The sequence below is a fragment of the Acartia tonsa genome, chromosome 10 (assembly GCF_053477335.1).
Source record: "Acartia tonsa isolate MP-2025a chromosome 10, ASM5347733v1, whole genome shotgun sequence".
NCBI lineage: Eukaryota > Metazoa > Arthropoda > Copepoda > Calanoida > Acartiidae > Acartia > Acartia tonsa.
The window spans coordinates 11,568,307-11,588,151 of NC_137269.1; the positions used below are offsets into that span (position 1 = coordinate 11,568,307).

General features: G+C 32.0%; 2 protein-coding genes across 2 annotated transcripts in view; one reads left to right on the forward strand and one right to left on the reverse strand.

Annotated features, from left to right (window-relative positions):
• The window catches only part of LOC145329387 (uncharacterized), a 24,496-nt gene extending 11,751 nt beyond the window's left edge, over positions 1-12,745 (reverse strand). Inside the window, exons 1-17 of the mRNA XM_080173477.1 lie at positions 12,552-12,745; positions 12,028-12,105; positions 11,126-11,179; positions 10,379-10,457; positions 9,971-10,028; positions 9,452-9,607; positions 9,052-9,139; positions 8,754-8,828; positions 8,294-8,359; positions 6,214-6,282; positions 5,691-5,775; positions 5,084-5,145; positions 4,771-4,869; positions 4,111-4,209; positions 3,374-3,444; positions 829-916; positions 233-325 (exon numbers count right to left, since the gene is read on the reverse strand). Coding sequence (XP_080029603.1) covers positions 233-325; positions 829-916; positions 3,374-3,444; positions 4,111-4,209; positions 4,771-4,869; positions 5,084-5,145; positions 5,691-5,775; positions 6,214-6,282; positions 8,294-8,359; positions 8,754-8,828; positions 9,052-9,139; positions 9,452-9,607; positions 9,971-10,028; positions 10,379-10,457; positions 11,126-11,179; positions 12,028-12,105; positions 12,552-12,626 — 1,395 coding nt within the window. The 5' untranslated portion in view covers positions 12,627-12,745. The remainder of the gene's footprint in view (positions 1-232; positions 326-828; positions 917-3,373; positions 3,445-4,110; positions 4,210-4,770; positions 4,870-5,083; positions 5,146-5,690; positions 5,776-6,213; positions 6,283-8,293; positions 8,360-8,753; positions 8,829-9,051; positions 9,140-9,451; positions 9,608-9,970; positions 10,029-10,378; positions 10,458-11,125; positions 11,180-12,027; positions 12,106-12,551) is intronic.
• A 1,988-nt stretch (positions 12,746-14,733) lies between these two features.
• On the forward strand, positions 14,734-18,583 carry LOC145329394 (histone H3.3A). Its single transcript, XM_080173486.1, has 4 exons — positions 14,734-15,945; positions 16,627-16,801; positions 17,411-17,467; positions 17,996-18,583. Exons 2-4 carry the CDS (start codon positions 16,641-16,643, stop codon positions 18,186-18,188), a joined length of 411 nt encoding a protein of 136 aa, XP_080029612.1. The 5' UTR covers positions 14,734-15,945; positions 16,627-16,640; the 3' UTR covers positions 18,189-18,583.
• The last annotated feature ends 1,262 nt before the right edge of the window (positions 18,584-19,845 follow it).

Below are 19,845 nucleotides of genomic sequence, written 5' to 3' on the forward strand. Positions count from 1 at the left end.
ATCTCTGTGCAGCATAGTGTAGTGGGGTCATGGTATTATCATCATAATAGATAGATATTTACTTGTATAAGTTGAGGATCTGAGGATCTCTGTGCAGCATAGTGTAGTGGGGTCATGGTATTATCATTATAATAGATAGATATTTACTTGTATAAGTTGAGGATCTGAGGATCTCTGTGCAGCATAGTGTAGTGGGGTCATGGTATTATCATCATAATAGATAGATATTTACTTGTATAAGTTGAGGATCTGAGGATCTCTGTGCAGCATAGTGTAGTGGGGTCATACCATCATCATCATGGGCGTCAAATCCATTCTTGATTGCCTTAAAAAAACAACAACAAATTGCAAAAAAAGTAGTGGTTTGAGATTAAAAAGAAACTTTTATTGCGTCCATTGAAGGGAATATTAATAAAATAATCTTCTTTTTAATAAAAGCACGTAATTTCCTTTAATTATCATCAACAATGGTATTAATTATGAAAAGAAAAATAGGCAAAAAGTAAATCATTTCATCCGCCTCTTACAGAAAATATCTTTTTAATAAAAGGATTATTGTCTATCATTAAAGATTCCTCTTAATAAAAACTATTAAGTAAACTTTATTACATCAAAAACATGTAAATAAACTATTTTATTACATGGTAGTAAAAGTTTATAAATAATCCTAAAAAAATACCACATCCCAGAAACCTAAAAATTAGTAGCTTAAAAACACCAGGTCTTAAAGATTTAGTAAATCATAAGCAAGCGCTAAGTTTGAACCGTCCATTGAATAATGAGCTTCAACTTTAAGCCAAAGGTTGTGATATCAAAAGTCTCTGTTACCTGGTTTAGGACGGCAATAGTTTCTGGCTGGTTGCTGCTCTGTACAGCGATATGCAGGGGACTCTGTCTCTTAGAATTACACGACAGACTATAATTTTATTATTATCATTATTTACAAGGCTTTAGGTTCTTTCCCTCAAAGTGCCTATCAAGCAATGACTCCTCCCCCCCCTGAATTGTGAAACAAATTGAAAATAAGAGGGGGGGTAGTTTTTTGATGCCTAACCTCTACGAGGAGCTCTGAGTCAGCTGTGTTACTCAGTATCCAATATAACCTATCCTAAATAATTAAAGTCTCTTATATCCATTCTCAACTTAACTTAACACTCATTGAATCTAATCTAAAAACTTTACAACAAACAATTGAATATAAAACAAATAGGTAGTTTTTAAATATATTTTAAACCTCCTTAACCTTTTACATATATTTTGAACCAATCAAATGCATTTCTTTGAATGGAAAAAATGTAAAATTAGGAAAATTTGGGGAGTACCTAATCATACTGTGATTACTGAATTGTGTAGAGTACAGGGTACAAAGTTTTTAGAAAAAATGCGTACATACTAATGTCAGGTCCGCGCATCAAATTTAAAAATTTCAGTACAAATGTGTCCATGACAATATCAAGTTCGCATAATAAATTTAAGAAAACCCACACATTTAAATAGATATTAGTCCAAACCCGCACACCTTGTCCTCAATGTACGGATCAAAACCGCACATTTTGGCCTCAGTGTGCAGTTCAAATCCGCATATTTTTGGTCCTAATATGCGGTTAAAATACTATATGCACATTTAGTTTAATCATGTACGGATCCGTACATTGAGGCCAAAAATGTGCAGATTTGATCCGCACATTGAGACTAAATGCAGACCTGACATTCCGCTCAATCCATGCGTAGTAGCCACCCCTGAGAGTATGTTTTTTTGAGCATAAACACATATTACAGTTTCCTAAAAGCATATTCTTTAGATTAAATTCACACGAATATTATATCGCTGAATATTAGTAGTGATGTACATATATTGTAGGTATATGTCAGGGAGGAGAATACTGAACATGAAAAAAACTATTTTCTAATAAAAATATATCTACCTACTTTTAAATTTTTTACTGTTCTTTTAAAAACATTAGTATGCTAATTGTATTGAAAACTTGTAGCAGATAGATAAAAATACTTTTTTTTTATTAAAACCAAGTTTTTAAGGAAGATATTAGATCAAAGATATTTTTTCTTTATATGCCATATCATTATCCCTGTGTGTGTGTGTGTGTGTAAGTGTGGGACGGGTGTATGTTTTGTTCTATTGCATAGAAAACGTGACTTAGTGAATTTGCAACTATTTTGCATCATAACAGCAGTGCAAGGGAGGGGGAACAATCTTGGGGGGAAATGGGCAGTGGGCAAAAAGTCTCCCTTCGTTCTAGCATAAAGAAACTGAGTCAGATATGAAACTAATGAAATTTCAAAGCAATTGGTCCTAAAATCTTTCATAATGTCTTTTAATTTTATATTCATTTATGTTAATTTGCTGTTGTTCTTTTTGTTAGCAAACTTTTTTTTCTGTTGATTTACCTACATTGTTTTGTTTTGTAATTTTTGTTCTTAGAAAGAAAGAAAGAAAGAACGAAATTAAATAAAGAATAATTTGTTTAACCACATTTAGGTATGTTAACCTATTATAATTTACTTTATACCTACTAATTTTTTTTGCTGTTTTGTACAGATGAAGACAGGCATACAAAGCTATCAAGAGAGGTGTAAGGTTAAAATAAAATTCTTCTAAGAAGAGTATAGGAGGGGGTGGGGGGATTTGTAAATGAGCTTTAAATCAGGGAGACAGGGGTCATTGAAGGTTGACACAAATTAAATATCTTCCTTTTCCCCCCTCCCAAAAAAGCTACAAAAGAAATTCACATGTAATACCTAATAAATGAGGGAAAAATTTATTTATTTTTTTTGGTCACATCCCCGAATCCCTGAATTTAAACTGTTTCATTAGTTTCTAAAGAAATATATTTTTTCTTTAATGCTTGTTAGTTTAATGAATTATGTTGCAATGCTTAAATAAATGCTTGCTTAACAGTAAATAAAAGTATACTTTCTTTAAAAGCACAGATTTTCTATATTTGGCTATTGTCAGTTTGTATGTATAAAACAGATAGATATGGTGTTAAATTTGTCCTGTCAATTTCAAACCGTTGAATGAAAATATGATTCAAAGCGCGGCGACTCTGATCATTACACGAAAGTCATAAAACGTCTCCTTAAGAAAACACTGATTACACTGGTATCCAAAGTTTTAAAACCCTGAACTATCATAAAAACTTTGGGTCCTTTACAATAATCCTAATTAGTTGGTTTAAAACTAAGTGACCAAACTTTTCAACCAATAATTTTGATCAAGAGAAAGAATTAAAATGTTTTCATCTTATGGGAATTAAATAAATTTTATTTATCGTCTGGGTATTATCCCTTAAGATCTCTGTTAAACTGACTTAAAAACAGTCTAAAAACTGTAAATAATGGCAATAATATATTCCTGAATACGCGGGTGTTGTCGGTCAGTCTCATGCTCAACAGACGACGCAGGGTCTCAACGTTCGAGTCTCCCTAAAATAGGCAATTAATTACTGTACAAACTAACAACCCTTGTGAGCAAAGGAGAAATATAGGAAAAAAAGATAGTTCAAGTATAAATGCCTTAAAATCATCCAAAAGAAGACACAGTAAGAAATTCTTCTAATAGGTAGATTACTTCCATTATACAAAATGTAAAAACAGGGATGACAACATCCAAAAGTAACGAAGCACAAAAAAATATTGATGGAGATACAGACGTAGTTATTTAAAAAGCAGATGTGGTCATAATATAAGATTTTTAAAAAAATCACAAAACCTTGGTTTTTCAAATTAGGTATAACTTTTATATTTTTGTAGCATGACTGACAGACTTACGGACCACGTAAAAAAATGCTTGATGCTCAAAAATTTTAGCTTTCTATCTTACCAAGACAATCACATTTCCCACTTAGCGTTAATAAAGGATGGAAGGACAAAGTGAATTAGAAAGTAAAAATTGGTTTTCTTTTAACCTAAATATGAAAATGAAGGAAAATTAAGTCCATTGGGTAAATTATGTTGGCATTAGAAATAAAACGTACAAATGTCGATGCCAAAATAATAATAAACCCATAATTGATTTGTACCAGTCTAAGTCAAACCCAGACCCGGGTTACAAACATTAAACGCTTATAAAGTAGCTGCGCTGTTGATTACCTTTCTGGCAAGAAGATGAACGATGGTGTTACCCTGCCTGTCCTTGGCGTTCAACACCCTCAGAGCGGTGCACGTGTCCTCGCACAGGTTGTAGATAACCTAAAACAAAGAAGGGAGAAGTAGGTTGCGCTAAAAATCCGTAATGGTTGTTAGTTTTAAGTTAAAAACAGTAGTAGAACGATAAAAATTTATGTTAACTGTTAAATTTTTTTTTGTCTTTTCAATAAGAAATACACACACATACTTAGTGAATATTATCGTTCTATTACTATAGTATTTTTAAGCCTTAAAACTCACACCTCTACGGATTTTCAGCGCAACCTACTCCTCTCTTTGTCCATTGGACAGTAAATCACACTGTTATCCTAAGTTTTATAACGACATTATCTTCTTTATTGATTAAAAAACTAAGGATACTTTAATTAAATTATTATTGGTTAGTTTAAACTTTTCAAACAATAATTATGATCTACAGAAGAGGTAATTTTGTCTAACATCATTGAGGACGTATATCATTTATATCGCTTATTGTTTTAGCCCTCGAGATTTAAAGAATGGTCTTGATTTAGAATGTATAAAATCTAAAATAACAAGTAGTGCATCTTCACAAAAATGGTTTCAATGAAAAATAGGCATTTAAAATATACAAAGAAAGTCTACCTCAGCCAAATAGCAAGCAACCAAGCTGTTGTTGGTGATAGCAGCAATCTCGAATGCAGAGATACCATTCTTGTTCAATTTGAACACAGTACGCACATGCTGAAATATAAACTTGATTTAAACAAAAATTCATTCAAATAGCTGGTGACAGCCCAATATTCAAAAAACTTCGAAAAAAAAGGTACATATAATCTTAATAGCTGTGTATCTTAAATAGCAGCAGAAAAAATAACATTAACCGCATAGCGTTACAGACGGACCGACTAACGGTCAGCCTATGTGAAAACAGAGTAGCTTCGCTTCTAAAAATTACCTGTGGGTCAGGGCTCTTCAGTAGGCGCTGGACCAAATAGTAAATCTGAGCTGTTACAGGTCCTAAACAAAAGTTTCTATGTGTTATCAGAGCTCAACAGGCACTTTGTGAAAGCACAAAAAGATTTCTCAATGCTTTTTAAAAGCCTCTAAATGAAGATTTTTGTTCTAACTTCCAACATAAAAAACAAATCACTTATGCATATGACACATTAGAAGCTTTTCTGAAAAGTAGAACAAAAAAGGCTACCTAAGTCTTTAAAAGATCTTACTGTATATCCATAAAAAGATACTGTTGTTAATAGTTTCATGAACTAGGGTTCTAAAGGGATAAGTCAATGGCCAAAAAATTGAGTATATCCCTAATGATGACTCTCAAAATTATCCCTTCTGTAGATTTAAATTAGTGGTTGAAACGTTTGAACACTTAACGCAATAAACCAACCAATCAAAATTGAGTAAAAGTCCCCAAAGTTGTTAGGCCAACGAAATAGAAAACGTTATGTAAAACTTTTAAGACTAGTGTAGAAACTGCCAACTATCCCCTCTCTGTTCGTGTACATTACCGTCCCACCCCCTTTTCTATTCTATGTCAATCAATTTTTTACCTGGATTTGTCCTTCCCTTGGCGCAGAGGATAGCCAGAACTGTATCACAACGAGGTCCAATAACTGCCACAAGATCAGAAATGTCCTAAAATTGTTTAACTTGTTTCAGGTCATCATAATTGTGCAACTAACATATTTCAAAACCCCTTCATAAATAAATACACGTTTACAACTTGTAATGAGAAAAGAGTATTATTACAAAACCTTTATTTCTTTATAAAACTACTCAAACTAACTATAAAATATAACTTTTGTAAAATAGAAACTTACAAAAATAAGGCATTTTTTATTTTATACGAACTTTTTAATCAGAGTTTTGCATTGTTGCAACACTTAGGTACCTATTTTTAGTGGAAAAAAAAACAATTTTCTTATACCTAACTTTTGTATTGATTGATTCGGAAATATTTTGGAGGGCTGCCAATTTATTCCTATTAGGGGGAATACCTAGATTCGGCAGCCGAATCCAAGGAAGAAATCACCAAGCAAGGACAGCGGTCGTCAACCCATGGTAAAAACTAACCTTGTTGTAGACCAGGTCTCTGGCGGTCAACATATCCTCATCCTTCACCTCAGCTAACAAAATCTTCTCCTAAACATAGTAAAATTAGCATGACTCATCAAAAATAACATCATGTAGAAATGGATATAGCATACGTGGATATATTAATAGGGGAAAAATTGTCGCCAATTTAGGTTGCCAATATGGACCTCGTATATAGATCAGTTCATTCATCTAGTAAGAGGGGATGAAGGGTATCGTTATTTTAGCCAGCTGCAAGTATCACTGTATTCGTGAACATAAAAGTCTGGGGCAACATCCAAGTAAAGAATCATATATCGATCTATGCAGACCAGTATTGGTTAATAAATTATGGAAAATCCTATAAAAATAGGTTTTAAAACGATGAGACATACTTTATAAACTTAACTCTCTGTCCACACGTATAGATCATTTATATAAAAGCTTCGCTTATAAAAAAATAAATATACAACTATATTTACGAAGAAAGTAGTAGAAATTTAAGATAAGTGTCAACGAAAATCCGTGGTATAATTGACTTTATGGGAAAATTACAAATGATTTTCCCACAATAAACATGGAGTAAATATTCAAATTATATTTATCTCCCTGTAAAATAAGTATGCAAAAGTCAGAGAGGGATAGGACATTGAACTGTAAATTACACTGATACCCCAAGTTTTATGACGAAGTACCTAATCTTATTCGATAGCCCAAACCTTTTATTAAATTTTGATGGTTGGTTCCAAACTAACATTGTCTAGGTAAACAATTCAACCAATAACTTCCATTTAAGTACAGAAGAAGGGTTCATTTTGTTTATAAATTTATCGTCTATTTATATTGTCTTATCCCTTGAAATCCCTGTTGGATATAATATCTTTCAATCCATGGCTATCTATAATCTAATTATAGTCTCAATTTCTCAAATAGGAAGACAAAAAGAAAATTATGTGTCCATGAATTTTCAAACAAAAAAAATTTCAATTAATTCAACAACAAGCAGATAATTTAAAGAATGATGACAACATCCATAAAAGCGAAGCTCTAAAATCAGACGTTGGGACAAAGAATGTTAACATTTGTAGAGTGTCAAAACTTAAAAAGCAGAATATATTTTCTCGTATTCATTTGAATCCGGTGGATAGGAACCGGTTCTCATCCATACGAAAAAACTATGTCTAGCATCGTATTTTATCCAGCTTTCTACGAATATAGAAATGTACAATCATAAGATTAAAACCAGTTTTTTTAGCCGGCGCCTTCGGCACCTCGGGGCTAAAAAAAACTAGTTTTAATCTTATAATTGTACTTTCTATATCCGCGGAAAGCCGTTTATAATACGATGCGAGAAATAACTATTATAATTTAATTTTTTTTAATTTAGTGCGAAATTTTGTATGGTCTAACTAAGATTAATATAGTATGTAAAAGGTTTACAAGGTATATAATATATCCATTTTATTTCTCACTGCAAAAATGGATATAATATTACTTGGATCTTAAACCAGATATTCATGTTCTCTAGTAAAGTGAAACATGCAGCGGACTAAAATAATGATACCCCCCTTCCACCCACTTCATCCCATCCCCATCCCTTATACTGGATGAAAGAATTGACCAATAGACGAGTCCCATGTTAGCAACTTAAATTGACGATAATTTTTCCCCTGTCATAATATCCACGTATATTGTACATCCATTTCTGCAAAGCATATAACTACATAGTACACAGTAAGATACTGGGATAATAGTGCAACTATCTTGCTTTTTGGTAAACAATGATGTTCACATCCATAAGTAGCAAAGCACAAAGTAATGGAAAAACGGAAGAGTGAGTAATATAGCAGATACTCAATTGTAATAAAAAAGAAAATGAAAGAGATATAATACTTAAATTCATAAAACATCAAGAAACCTTTGTAAAAGATAGAAATTATTTTTTTTAAGCATAACCAACAGAACAAGTGAATTATATACGGGATATACTTGATATAGAGAATCTTCACTAAAAAATTAAATAACACAGAAGCGTAGTATCTTTACAATTGCGTATCGTATGTCTGGGCGTCTTACTGACCTGAGAATCCATGAGATCCTGCTTGATGGAAATAACAATAGGGCCAATATATTTCACTTCACCATCCTAAAAATAAAAGTGATGAAAACTTCATGTACTTTTATTGGATTATAATTATATGGTTTCATATCTTAACTTTTCAACCAACAATTTAATATTTAGAAGTTTTGGGAATTGTCCCTTTCGTGGCAACGCCCCTTAAGGGGCGATTCGTCGTATTTTTTAAATGGCTTTTGATAGGTTATTTTTGGTTAGGTTAGGTTATATTGGGTAAGGTGATTGCCGCAGGGTTAGGGATCCCCCCGCAGGGACTAGAAATAGGAGAAAAGCTACTGTGAAAAAAAAGAAGAATTGCCACGAAGGGACTATACCCGAAGTTTTTTTTAACATGTTCGGGAATTTCTAACATATAAAATTCTAGTCCATTATCTTATCCCTGAAGATCCCTGAGTGGTTGTACCTGAGTTTTGTCAATTCTAACATCGGCCAGGAATGATTTCATATCCCTGTTGGTGGGATCCAGCTGAACATTCATCTAAATAGTTCAATTGTGTTATAATAGCGTCTACGCTAATCGTCTAGGCCTCTAAGGGGAATTGACTAAAGGTGGAGGGGGGCAAGTTGAATCTTCACTTTCGATTTAGTTATTAAATGAAACAATGAGAAAATCTGTGATTATTTTCTATGGAGAAAATTTGCATTATGAACCTTTTCCAAATTTCAGAAAGGCTGAAAAATAACTGCAATAAAATACTCACCATAACTTGTCCCGAGGCCTCCAGAATAACATCTCCTGGAAGCTTATACTTCGGGATGGACAACTCATGCTGGTCAGTCCATTCAACCCTGATAAATAGATAACAAGGATAATATCGACATGAGGTAATATATGTTAAATTATTACAATTTTAAGAAAAGGTAGGTAGATATAACAACAATTTTCCCGTTGTTGAAAAATAAATTCTATTAATTTAGAAGGAGGACTTTATTGAATATATTTTAACGTAGCACATGATTAATGATTATATGGTCAAACATCCGTCAAACATCTTTTCTAACTTTGCATCGTAATGTTTTCACTTGTTTTGGACCAAGGCATTACCCCTACTTTTAATTGTTATGTCGTGAACCTGACATAGGACCGTGTTAAAAACTTACTTGGACTCAATCTTGAAGTTAGGATCCCGCAGGGTTGGAATGAGCAGGTTGGGAATCGGCTGTAGACGGGGCTCGTCATCCTTTGTCTGGATCATAGGGACAATAGTAATTTGTTCTGGACGCTCAGGACGATGATAAGGATGGCTCCTGTGGTTGCTAAACAAATTCAACAAATAAATACCTACCTACCTAGTCAATGTTTTTTTTTCTAACATGGGAAAACGGTTTTTTTTGTAGATATGAAAATAAAATAAAATTTTGAGGGCTATTAACAAATTGGATAATTAAACTTTATGATGACCTATTTAATTAAGATTCCAGGTATATTTTACAAAAATACTATAAAAAATGTTAGGTACCTTACAAAAGTTCTAAATCTTTCAAACAAATAGTTGTTTAGTAGGGTTTTAACTGGTTGATGTCATAGTTAGGTTCATAATCATATTCCATTTCCTTTTGAACCAAATCTTTATTGGAACTTTTAATGATGCAGATATTATTTCATAGTTGTTTACTAACCTTAAATCCTGTGAACGCTGGTTAATGGGGCCCTTGTGAATATACGTGGGTTCACAATCTACAAAAAAATCAATCATTATTAAAATTAGGTTTCTTTATCTAATACCTACTAGGTAGCCTTTACGCTCCTAAATGCCTTCAGGAGCGATTAAAGATAAAAATAGGGGAGAGGGGGGGGGGGTTGATAACCTCCACCACTTTTAATTATAGTTTTTAAACAGGTTACACGGTGCTTTCACACAATGTGCCTGTTGAGCACATTATATATAATCCCCAACCTTGATATCTATATTAAATTAGGGGGGGGGGGAGTTCAAATTAGTACCCAGTACCCAATATACTACCACCCCTAACAATCCCCCCCCACCCCATATTTAAAATTTTCAAAAAGGATGAACAACACTGTACCTGGTGTAGGTTCATCAACAAATTGGAGAGGCTCCAAAATTTTCTCCTCGTCGTCATCATCCACGTCATCTTTCTCGCTCTAGAAAAAACTACATTTAATTAGAAATTAGGGTTAGGCCGGATATCCGGTTTAGCCGGATATCCGGCATCCACGTCATCTTTCTCGCTCTATAGAAAAATATATTTCATTACAACTTCCCAGGGATAAACCAATGGACGAAAAATTTATATTAGATACACAATGATGATTAATAGATTACCCCATCTGTAGGTTAAAATCATTGGTTAAAAAGGTAGGACACTTCTAGTTTACTTTTGATACTGATCAATCAAAATTCAGTAAAAGTACCCAAAGTTTTTGATCCAACGGTTAAGGTAACGTGCATAAAATAAAAGTATCAAACGTTTAGTACTAACGTTATATTATTTACAGTCCAATATCCCCTCCTTTCCTGTAAGATATACATATTTTATAGAATAATATGAAAATACTATCTAAAAATCTAAAAATACTTCATGAAAAATATGTTTTTGTAACATACCTAACATTAAGTACTCGTTTATTAATGTATCTTATATTTGCGAGACTAATAAATGTAAAAATAAGTTGTTTTTACTTTGAAATTTTGGACTAAAGGTAAAAGGTGTTTTTGACCCTGACCAAATCGGTCCAGTGGTTAGCGAGATCTTAACGAAAAAACAAAAATATTTTACTTAGATAAAGATGTCTAAAAATGAATAAATTACCTCTTCTTTCTTTTCTTCTGACTTATCTTGTTTATCCAAAGAAAGATCACCAACCTTAATTTAGAAAGTTTACTGAAATCAGTTAAGACGAAAAGCCATCATTATATTCCTTTGGGATAAATCATAACTGAATAAGACGTTTAGGTTCAATAAATCATTCAATTCAAAGTAATTTATGGAATTAAAATTTAGAAATACACCAAAAAAACAAAAAACAAATATGATTTGCGCGTGTAAAAGTGACGTCTACGTACTACGTATGAACATAGTCTAGTGAAATAGTAGCCCCGCTACTAAAAACATTAAAGTATAGTAATTAATGACAGATGCTATAGATATATATGTATATATAAACATGTGCTATTTTACATTCGGATAAAAGATGCCATGTAAAGCAAAGTTATACAGAAATATTTATTTAATTGTCAACTGAAATTCAACAAGCTGATGTTAATATGTCTCTTAAATTTATCTCTAAATCTTTCAATATATTATAGCTCAAAGTATATCAGATTAGGTACGAAACACGCTTTTAATCCAATAAGTTTTTTACAAATGGGCATCTTTTTAAACTCATTTACGTTGTATGTTCCTTTTTGACTCAATAAGAAACAGACAAATAAGAAACTTGTAGCTTAGAATTGACTAATAAACGAGGATGATAACATCCATAAGTAGCAAAGCACAAAAATTGTGGATGGACCAACGGATAAAGTGATTTATAAAGCAGATAATTAGTCTCATAAAAAATGAACACAATCCTAAATAGTAAAAAAACACGAATCCATTTTGTATAAAATACCATTGCATAACCGTCAGACCGTCGGGCCCAGTAAATTATGTACTGGATACTGCTCAAATAGTTTACGAGAATCTTATTCTACTTTAAATGGTTATAATACCTTATCAACTAGATTGTTGAGTCCACAGTCAGAGGAGGAGCTGCTGTATCCATCATCTTGGTCTTTACTTTCACCATCCTATTAAACATTTTTTTGATTTTCTTCAGAGATTTTGAGGGATAGGACACTGACCGATAAATTGATTCACATCCCAAAACATAATACAAAATTTAATTACAGCTTCTGTTGATAGAAAAGTTTATTTATGGAGGCTTTTAGTTTGAACCAACTAATATAAAAAAATAAGTAAAGGGTCCCAAAGTTTTTAAGCCAACCTATGAAAACGTATCTATAAAACTTTTTGGGTACCAGTGTTATTTACAGTTCAAAGTCTCCTTCCCTCTACGTTTTAATATCCAAAAATTTACATATTTTTGGTTAATCTATTAGCCTGGTTCATTTAGCTAAATTAAGCTAGTTATTATTAACTACATCCAAGGAAATCTACATCTCTTTAATTTTTATGTTTTTTGTCTAGCAATTCAGATTATCTATCCTTTGTGTCTCATGTCTGGCTATCCTACCTCTTTCTGTTGGATGTCCAGCTGGTTGATAGCAGCCACCAACTCGGCTGTAGGATCTTTCTGGTCCTCTGGCATCACAATAACTATTTATGCGATTAGCAAGGTCTGAAATTCAAACAAAAATGCTTAAGCTTTATGATGATATTGAATAAAGAATTGATATGTAGTTTTCATGATACTGAATTCTATAAAAGAAAAAAAAAAGATGATTGCTGTTCTTTGGTATACATTGTACAGGCATACAACAAAACCAATATACGTCTAGCAATTATTTCCAGGTTCTCAAAGCTATAAAAATTGAAAATGCGAATTAAAATAACCAAGACAAGTATTACTAATTTGACAATCCATGTTATTACGAAAAAGACTAACTAGTCCTTATTTTTAAATAGTTTCAGTCAAGAAAAAAAAAGAAAATTCGATAAAAAAATGGCCAAGATACTCAAAATCTTATAAAGACAAGAAACACATACAATACAACATGGATTAGCCATACATCCTATTACTGTAGCAGATACATTTAAAAAACTGCATTATACAATTGACAAGAAAGCATTCAATTCAATTTTTTGGGGAGTTTTTGTCGAAAAGGAAATAATTATATAGGTATTAATGCATTTTTCCACAAAGAAATAAAAATGACAATCTAAATAAAGGTCAATATCTGTTGATTACCTTTTTCAGCAAGTTTAAAGGCTTTTAAAAAACAAAACATATATATTTTCATAGCCAAAGCTAGCTAACTCTCATTATTTGTAAACGGACATAAAAATATGACCTGTGTCCCAATTATCATAAATAAGTCAAACAAAATGTGGTCTTTAAATGCAAAGCTTCTAAAATATGTATTGGTAACAACACAATTCAGATAAATGTCTAAATACAGCAGCAATTTTACAATGTTTGGTTTTATTTTATTCCCTCATAATTAACATAACCTATGGATTTCAATGATTCCTGTAACATTTAAGTAAAATATATTATCAATAATAAAGATACTATACGATAATATAGATCCTTCTGGCTATCGGGTATAATGTTACAAGCAAAGCATCTCAATAATTAAAAGTCTTAAAATGTAAGTTTGTCCACATATATTAGCATCCTGTACGTGTAACGTACTATGATATATTATTTGGAGGGAATAATCAGGTTTTTAAGAAATGTTGAATATTACATGCCTTGTAACTATAATTATGATAATGTTCGTTTGTCTGTCTTACTTTGTTAAACTTTGCTTTTTGGATGTTGTCACTGTCATTGTTAGATTTAACTAAAATCATTAATTTTTAGACACGTAAATATAGGGTTATATAAAACCGGTAAAAACCTACAAATAAAATGAGATAAATTCAAACAAAAAATTTGCAAATTCTATTATAAAAATCACTTTCTTATCTTAAATATTCACTTATTAGATTATAATACATTTACATAACTAAATAACAAAGCAATTTTGCAATTAAAATCACTAAAAAAGCACTTTTCAGCAAGTCCTAGCGACCATTGCGATTTTGGTTAGTTACAAGTGAGGTGAGGGGCCCCTTATCCCTTCTCTGAGGTTGCTCTAGATAAGTTTTTTTTCTCTCTTCCTCTCTTTTTAACATGCAGGCCTCGAGCCAAGCAGCTCAGCACAGACCTGCTCGCACTCAGAAAGGAGGAAAACTGACGGAAAATTATTTACATTTTATTTTTTAAATATTTTGCAGTCAGTTTCATTTTTATCAAAAAGTTTTTTTTATTAAAAATTATACTTTTATGAAATAAAGGCATTATAAAGGCAAAAATCTCAGTTAACTTTTGCAATATAAAAAAGCTAACTTTTAAAATACATGGAATAAATTTCGCTGTTGCTATTTACGCCTGCGTAGATGAGACGTGTTCATTTTAAACTATATAAATGTTATTTTCTTTTTTTAAAAATATTTTTAAAAAAATTTATGTATGAAATGATGTTCTTGAACCAAAAAAATCTTAAATTTTAATTTGATTGTCAATATATTTTGAAAATATGTCAAAATGAATTTTGCTCATAATTGAATTGTATGCTAGCGACATCTAAACTTCAATAATAGAACTATTGAAGCTGCCCATCTGGACGACGACATAAAATCTCGACGTTACTTTCGTGGATTTTCCTTCGTCAGTTGGATTGCGCAATAATTGGGAGGTTGTGGTGAAATTTTTTCTACGGATGATCAAAATATATTATCACCAAACCTCGATTTGCAAAATTTCGAATTTTGGGCCTCGAAAACTCGAAAAGGGGTCATTTTTGGGATCGAGGTCATAAATGAAATTTCATTTGTAGGCTATAAACTTTTCGTGAACAAAATTTTTTTTTTCGAAATTTTTTTGACCATTATCCCAAAAAATTTGGGCTATCGAGGTCAAAATTTGCACATTTTTCGCTGGGCCAAACCAAAATTGGCCTCAAAAGTACCATTATGAGACATTTTAGGCTATGTAGAGGGCTATCAAAATTTTGGTTTCTCTTTTTGGATGGCAATTTGACAGACGGTGAAAAAAAGTTGGTATCATCACCCTTACGATAACATAAGAGGAATGAAGATAGTATATAGGACAATTTAGAGCCTTATATATAAGAATAAACCTTACTATCATAGAAAATTAAGTATGAAAAATAGCTAAATAACAGAATTTGAGTCTTATAGAATCCTTTGCGCCTTAGATTTGGATTCAAGTCTAGGAATCTGGACCAATAAGAGATGCGTATTTCTGGCCAATAAGCACTTTTTATTTTCAACCACCCAGCCAATCAAAAACGATTTTATTTCTACCAATGAAAATTGAGATGTAAAGTGACGTCACAAACTGTTTTCGTCCAATGACAATAAGAAATTATTTCAGCAAATAAAATTCCTCCTATTCCTTGTCATAGATGTCCTTACTGACCAATCACAGGCTAAAAGTTACGTGACGTCATAGATTTTTCGAAAGGAAGGGATGAGTTTGGAGGCGAAGCTGCCGGGAGCCTTGGTAAAGGGAAAGAATAACAATTACAAAAGAGAAGGGAGAAATTGGACATTTTGTATGTCTACAAAAATTACCAATATAACGTCGTAAAAAAATGAAAAATAGTAATTTTGAGAAACATACTCTCATATAAAAAGATTCAAAATAAAAATAAAAAAATGAACACTTCGTCTTATTATGTCTGTTTTGAAAATAATCTTAAAAAACCTGTAATTTCTAAAGGAAAAATAAAACAGAGAAAATATGGGACCCCTAAAGGGGAGGATAGGGGAAAAATGGGGCTTGTGACTGAGGGAAGGGGAGAACCAGATATTTCTTGAGTAAATTCGTACCGTCACTTCTGATCTGCCCCGCCGAGAGGAAACATCTGATTCTGAATCGCACAGTGTAAACAAAGGTAAATAAAATTTTCGCGGATTTTTTCGTTTTATTTGTTTATTTTTAATAAAACGCATACTACCTAGTTCAGTATATAATGTGTTATTAATTGAAATTTCATTCTGAATTTTTTGGTTTTATTGCACTTGAAATTCATTCGATTTATGGTCGAAAAATTTATGTAAATTGGAAGTTATTCCACAAAAACTAAAGCGATTTCTATTTTAAACCTATCTATGTCACTTGTAGTATAATTTTTTTACTAAATTTATAGTTTTAACTATGTTCTTCTTCGCCGGCTAATTGTTTGTAAAATTTTGCTAATGTTTTTTTTTTTGGTGGTAAATTGCCCTTAAAGTTAACTTGGAGTTATAAAAGTATAAAGTCAATACATTTTTATCGAAATCGTTACTTGTTGTAATGTTTTTTCATCATTGTATATTATATGAATGATTAAGGACCTCTTAAACAATGGTCTCTAAATGTTGATTTTGCCATACGTTTATAAGTGTCCTGATTAAGTAGTAGGTTTAATTTAAATGTATGTCTAAATTGAAATTTGCGTATCTTTGTCATTTTCGATTTTCATTTTTTACCTCTTAAAAGTCTTCATCCTTAACTTTTGAGTTATTATGTTTTATTGTCAAATAATGGAATTTTTGCTCGTTGATACTTAAATTATAAATAATATATATTTCAGGAATATCGTGAGAAATGGCTCGTACCAAGCAGACCGCCCGTAAATCCACCGGAGGAAAGGCTCCCCGTAAGCAGCTGGCTACCAAGGCCGCCCGTAAGTCCGCCCCATCCACCGGAGGCGTGAAGAAGCCCCACAGATACAGGCCCGGTACCGTTGCCCTTCGTGAGATCAGAAGGTAGGATAATCATTATTGTTCTTCAAAGACTAATTTATAAAAGTAATATAGAAATATCTTTTTTTATCTGCAGCGTTTAAGATTTTTGTAAATACTGAACCGACGGAGTTATCCCTTTTCTTTAAAAGATCCTGGGATTTGTTTCATATAGGCCATTTTTCTGTCCTTGTGCCTTCTAATACAGATACCCTTAAGGCCTCAAAGGACATAATCGTAAAGGGATAGTTGCATGAAATGCATTCCAGAAAAATAATATTTAAGCAAAGGTTACAAATATACCATAAAACATTTTAAATTTTGTATTACAAATAATAACAAGCAATTAGACTTCACTAAATTAGTATTGATGCTGTTTTTGTGAAAATAAGCTAGCTGTATAAATTGCATATACCATAAAAATACGATTTTTAAGTCTTAATATTTTAAAATCTATGTGGTAGAAAGTTGAATTTCTTTCAAATATATGCCATATAGATTTAGTTTAAAGCATTGACTAGGAAAAAATATTCGGTTCATTGAATTAAGTTCAAATGCATTTCGTGCAATTACCCCTTTGATGGTGTTTAAAAAGATTTTTACCAGATAAACTTAAATTTTATTATCTTTCAGGTACCAGAAGTCCACTGAGCTTCTTATCAGGAAGCTGCCCTTCCAGCGTCTGGTCAGGTGCGTGACTATTTATTACGTTAAGCAATTATTTTATAATTTTTATTTAATTTTAAAACTTAAGATTCCAATTTATATTTATTTGAAATAAGTACAAATATGTGTTCTGTGAGCAAAATTAAAATGCTTTAAATTGTTATCAAAGCAAAATACGCATTGCGTAGTTATAAAAAAATGCAAGTAAAGCAGTTTTTTCTTGTTAATGCTATGATAATAAGTTAAAGTATTTTTATTTTGTCACGTTTTCATTGTCAAGTTTCGCGTAATTAATAAATGCATTTAGCTTTTATAACTAAACTTACATTGTCTGTCACTTAAAGTTGTGGGCATTAATTTTCATAAAGTTTTTGGTTTTTTGTACCTATTTTTTTAACTAAGACTATTTTCCAAAAGTTCCATGAAAATGTAAAAATCGACTGCTCAACTCTTTTCTTTCTTGTAATTTTCAACCATCAGCTCTAGTTAATAACAGTTATTAAAATCTTCAATTTAAAAAGACACAAAAATTGATATAAAAAAATATTTCAGAGAAATTGCTCAAGACTTCAAGACCGATCTGCGTTTCCAGAGCGCTGCCATCGGCGCCCTCCAGGAGGCCAGCGAGGCCTATCTGGTCGGTCTCTTTGAGGACACCAACTTGTGCGCCATCCACGCCAAGAGAGTCACCATCATGCCCAAGGACATCCAGCTCGCCAGGAGAATCCGCGGTGAACGTGCTTAAACACCCCAAAGTTCAAAAGATCTCAATAATAATAATGAAACCATTTTTAGTTTAGACAACAAGTTCCCTCACACACTCATTTTCATAAGTTATTTTTTAATAACAAGTAAACGAAGCTAGCAAAGGAACATAGTGAATGGAGAAATTGTTCAAAGTGATTAATTACAACCTGAAACTGCCAATGATCATTTTTTTCTTGACTTCACCTTAAATAATAATGATTATTTATCCACAGTTGAACGCGAGGGAACAATGGTTTTCTTACAAAGGTTTTTTTTCTCTTAATGTTATTTCATTGTATTTGTGTAAAAATAAATTAACAGTATTGTAATAACGCGTAAATTATTAAAAACTCAACCTGTTTTCTTCTTCAAATAAATAGTACCTTTTTCAAACTACATGTTATGATATTTCTGAGATGAGCTTTTCTACAATTAGGTCTGGTCCGTCGGTCCATCCGCAACGAGTACGGAAAACAGATCGATTTAAGATGCGTCAATTCAAATCTATTTCAATATATGCAGGATGTTTCCTGTAGAAATAAACTATGCAAAGAGCGTAGCAACTCTAATCCATTACCATTCAGCAAGTAAATTTGAGCATGTTCGTTTCAAATATATGTTCTTGTTAAAATTAAATCCAAGTAATGTTCATAGAGGGAGTTTTGTTACACTAGTTCCTAAAGTTTAAATGTTTTTATTTTTGGCTCAACAACTTTAGAAACTTTATTGAAATTTGAAGGTAGGTTGGTTTGTTCTTAAGGAAATGTGTACATATGTTTCAACCACTTTTAATCCAGAGTGTACCACTGGGATATACATAAATTCATGGGCCATTGCTTATCACTGGCAATGTTAAACATTGGATGGATTGCTACTGACACTAGTTGCTGAATTTTTGATTTTATATCAGAGTTGCGGAGCCGTCTGTGATGATGGCGGCTACGGCTCCGACCCAAAATTGTCCCTGCCCAAAATCAATAAAAACTCGACATATTTTTTTTTTCATCCGTCTATTTTTTACTTTTTAGGGTTTAAAACTTCTAAGTTTTGATAAAAATGGACTTGAAAAACTCAAAAGGGGCATTTGCACATTACAAAACAGATGTACCAAATTATAATTTATAAAAAAATCTCTATATTTATCTAGTCCGGAGCCGTTTATTAACGAAAGTTACGGCTCCAGCAAAATATGGCGGCTCCGCAACACTGTTTTGTATAACGTACCGATTTTATGAATCCAGACATCCTAAAGTTATTTGAATCCAAAGCTGCGAATCTACTTAAAGTCCCCTTTATACATTCACTTTAATTTGTCCTTGATTAAACTTAGAGGCCATTAAAAAAAGAAATTTCTCTAACCATACGATAAATATCAATTAATTTTAAACCTCTCTTTCACTTTTCTATGAATTTTAAAAAGTCGTCTTCATAATAAATCTAGTTTTTAAAATAACAAATATATTGACCAATGAGAAACAATAATATATCTGCAGCAGACACTCTGATTTTGTTCTATCCGATCATATACATTTATTAGGATACTACCAACCAATTAGACAAAAGGATAATAAATTATTACTTAAAAGCTTAGATAAACAATCTCTCAGTTTGACCAGTTGTAGCACAAATGTATAGGAAGAATAATATGACAACTT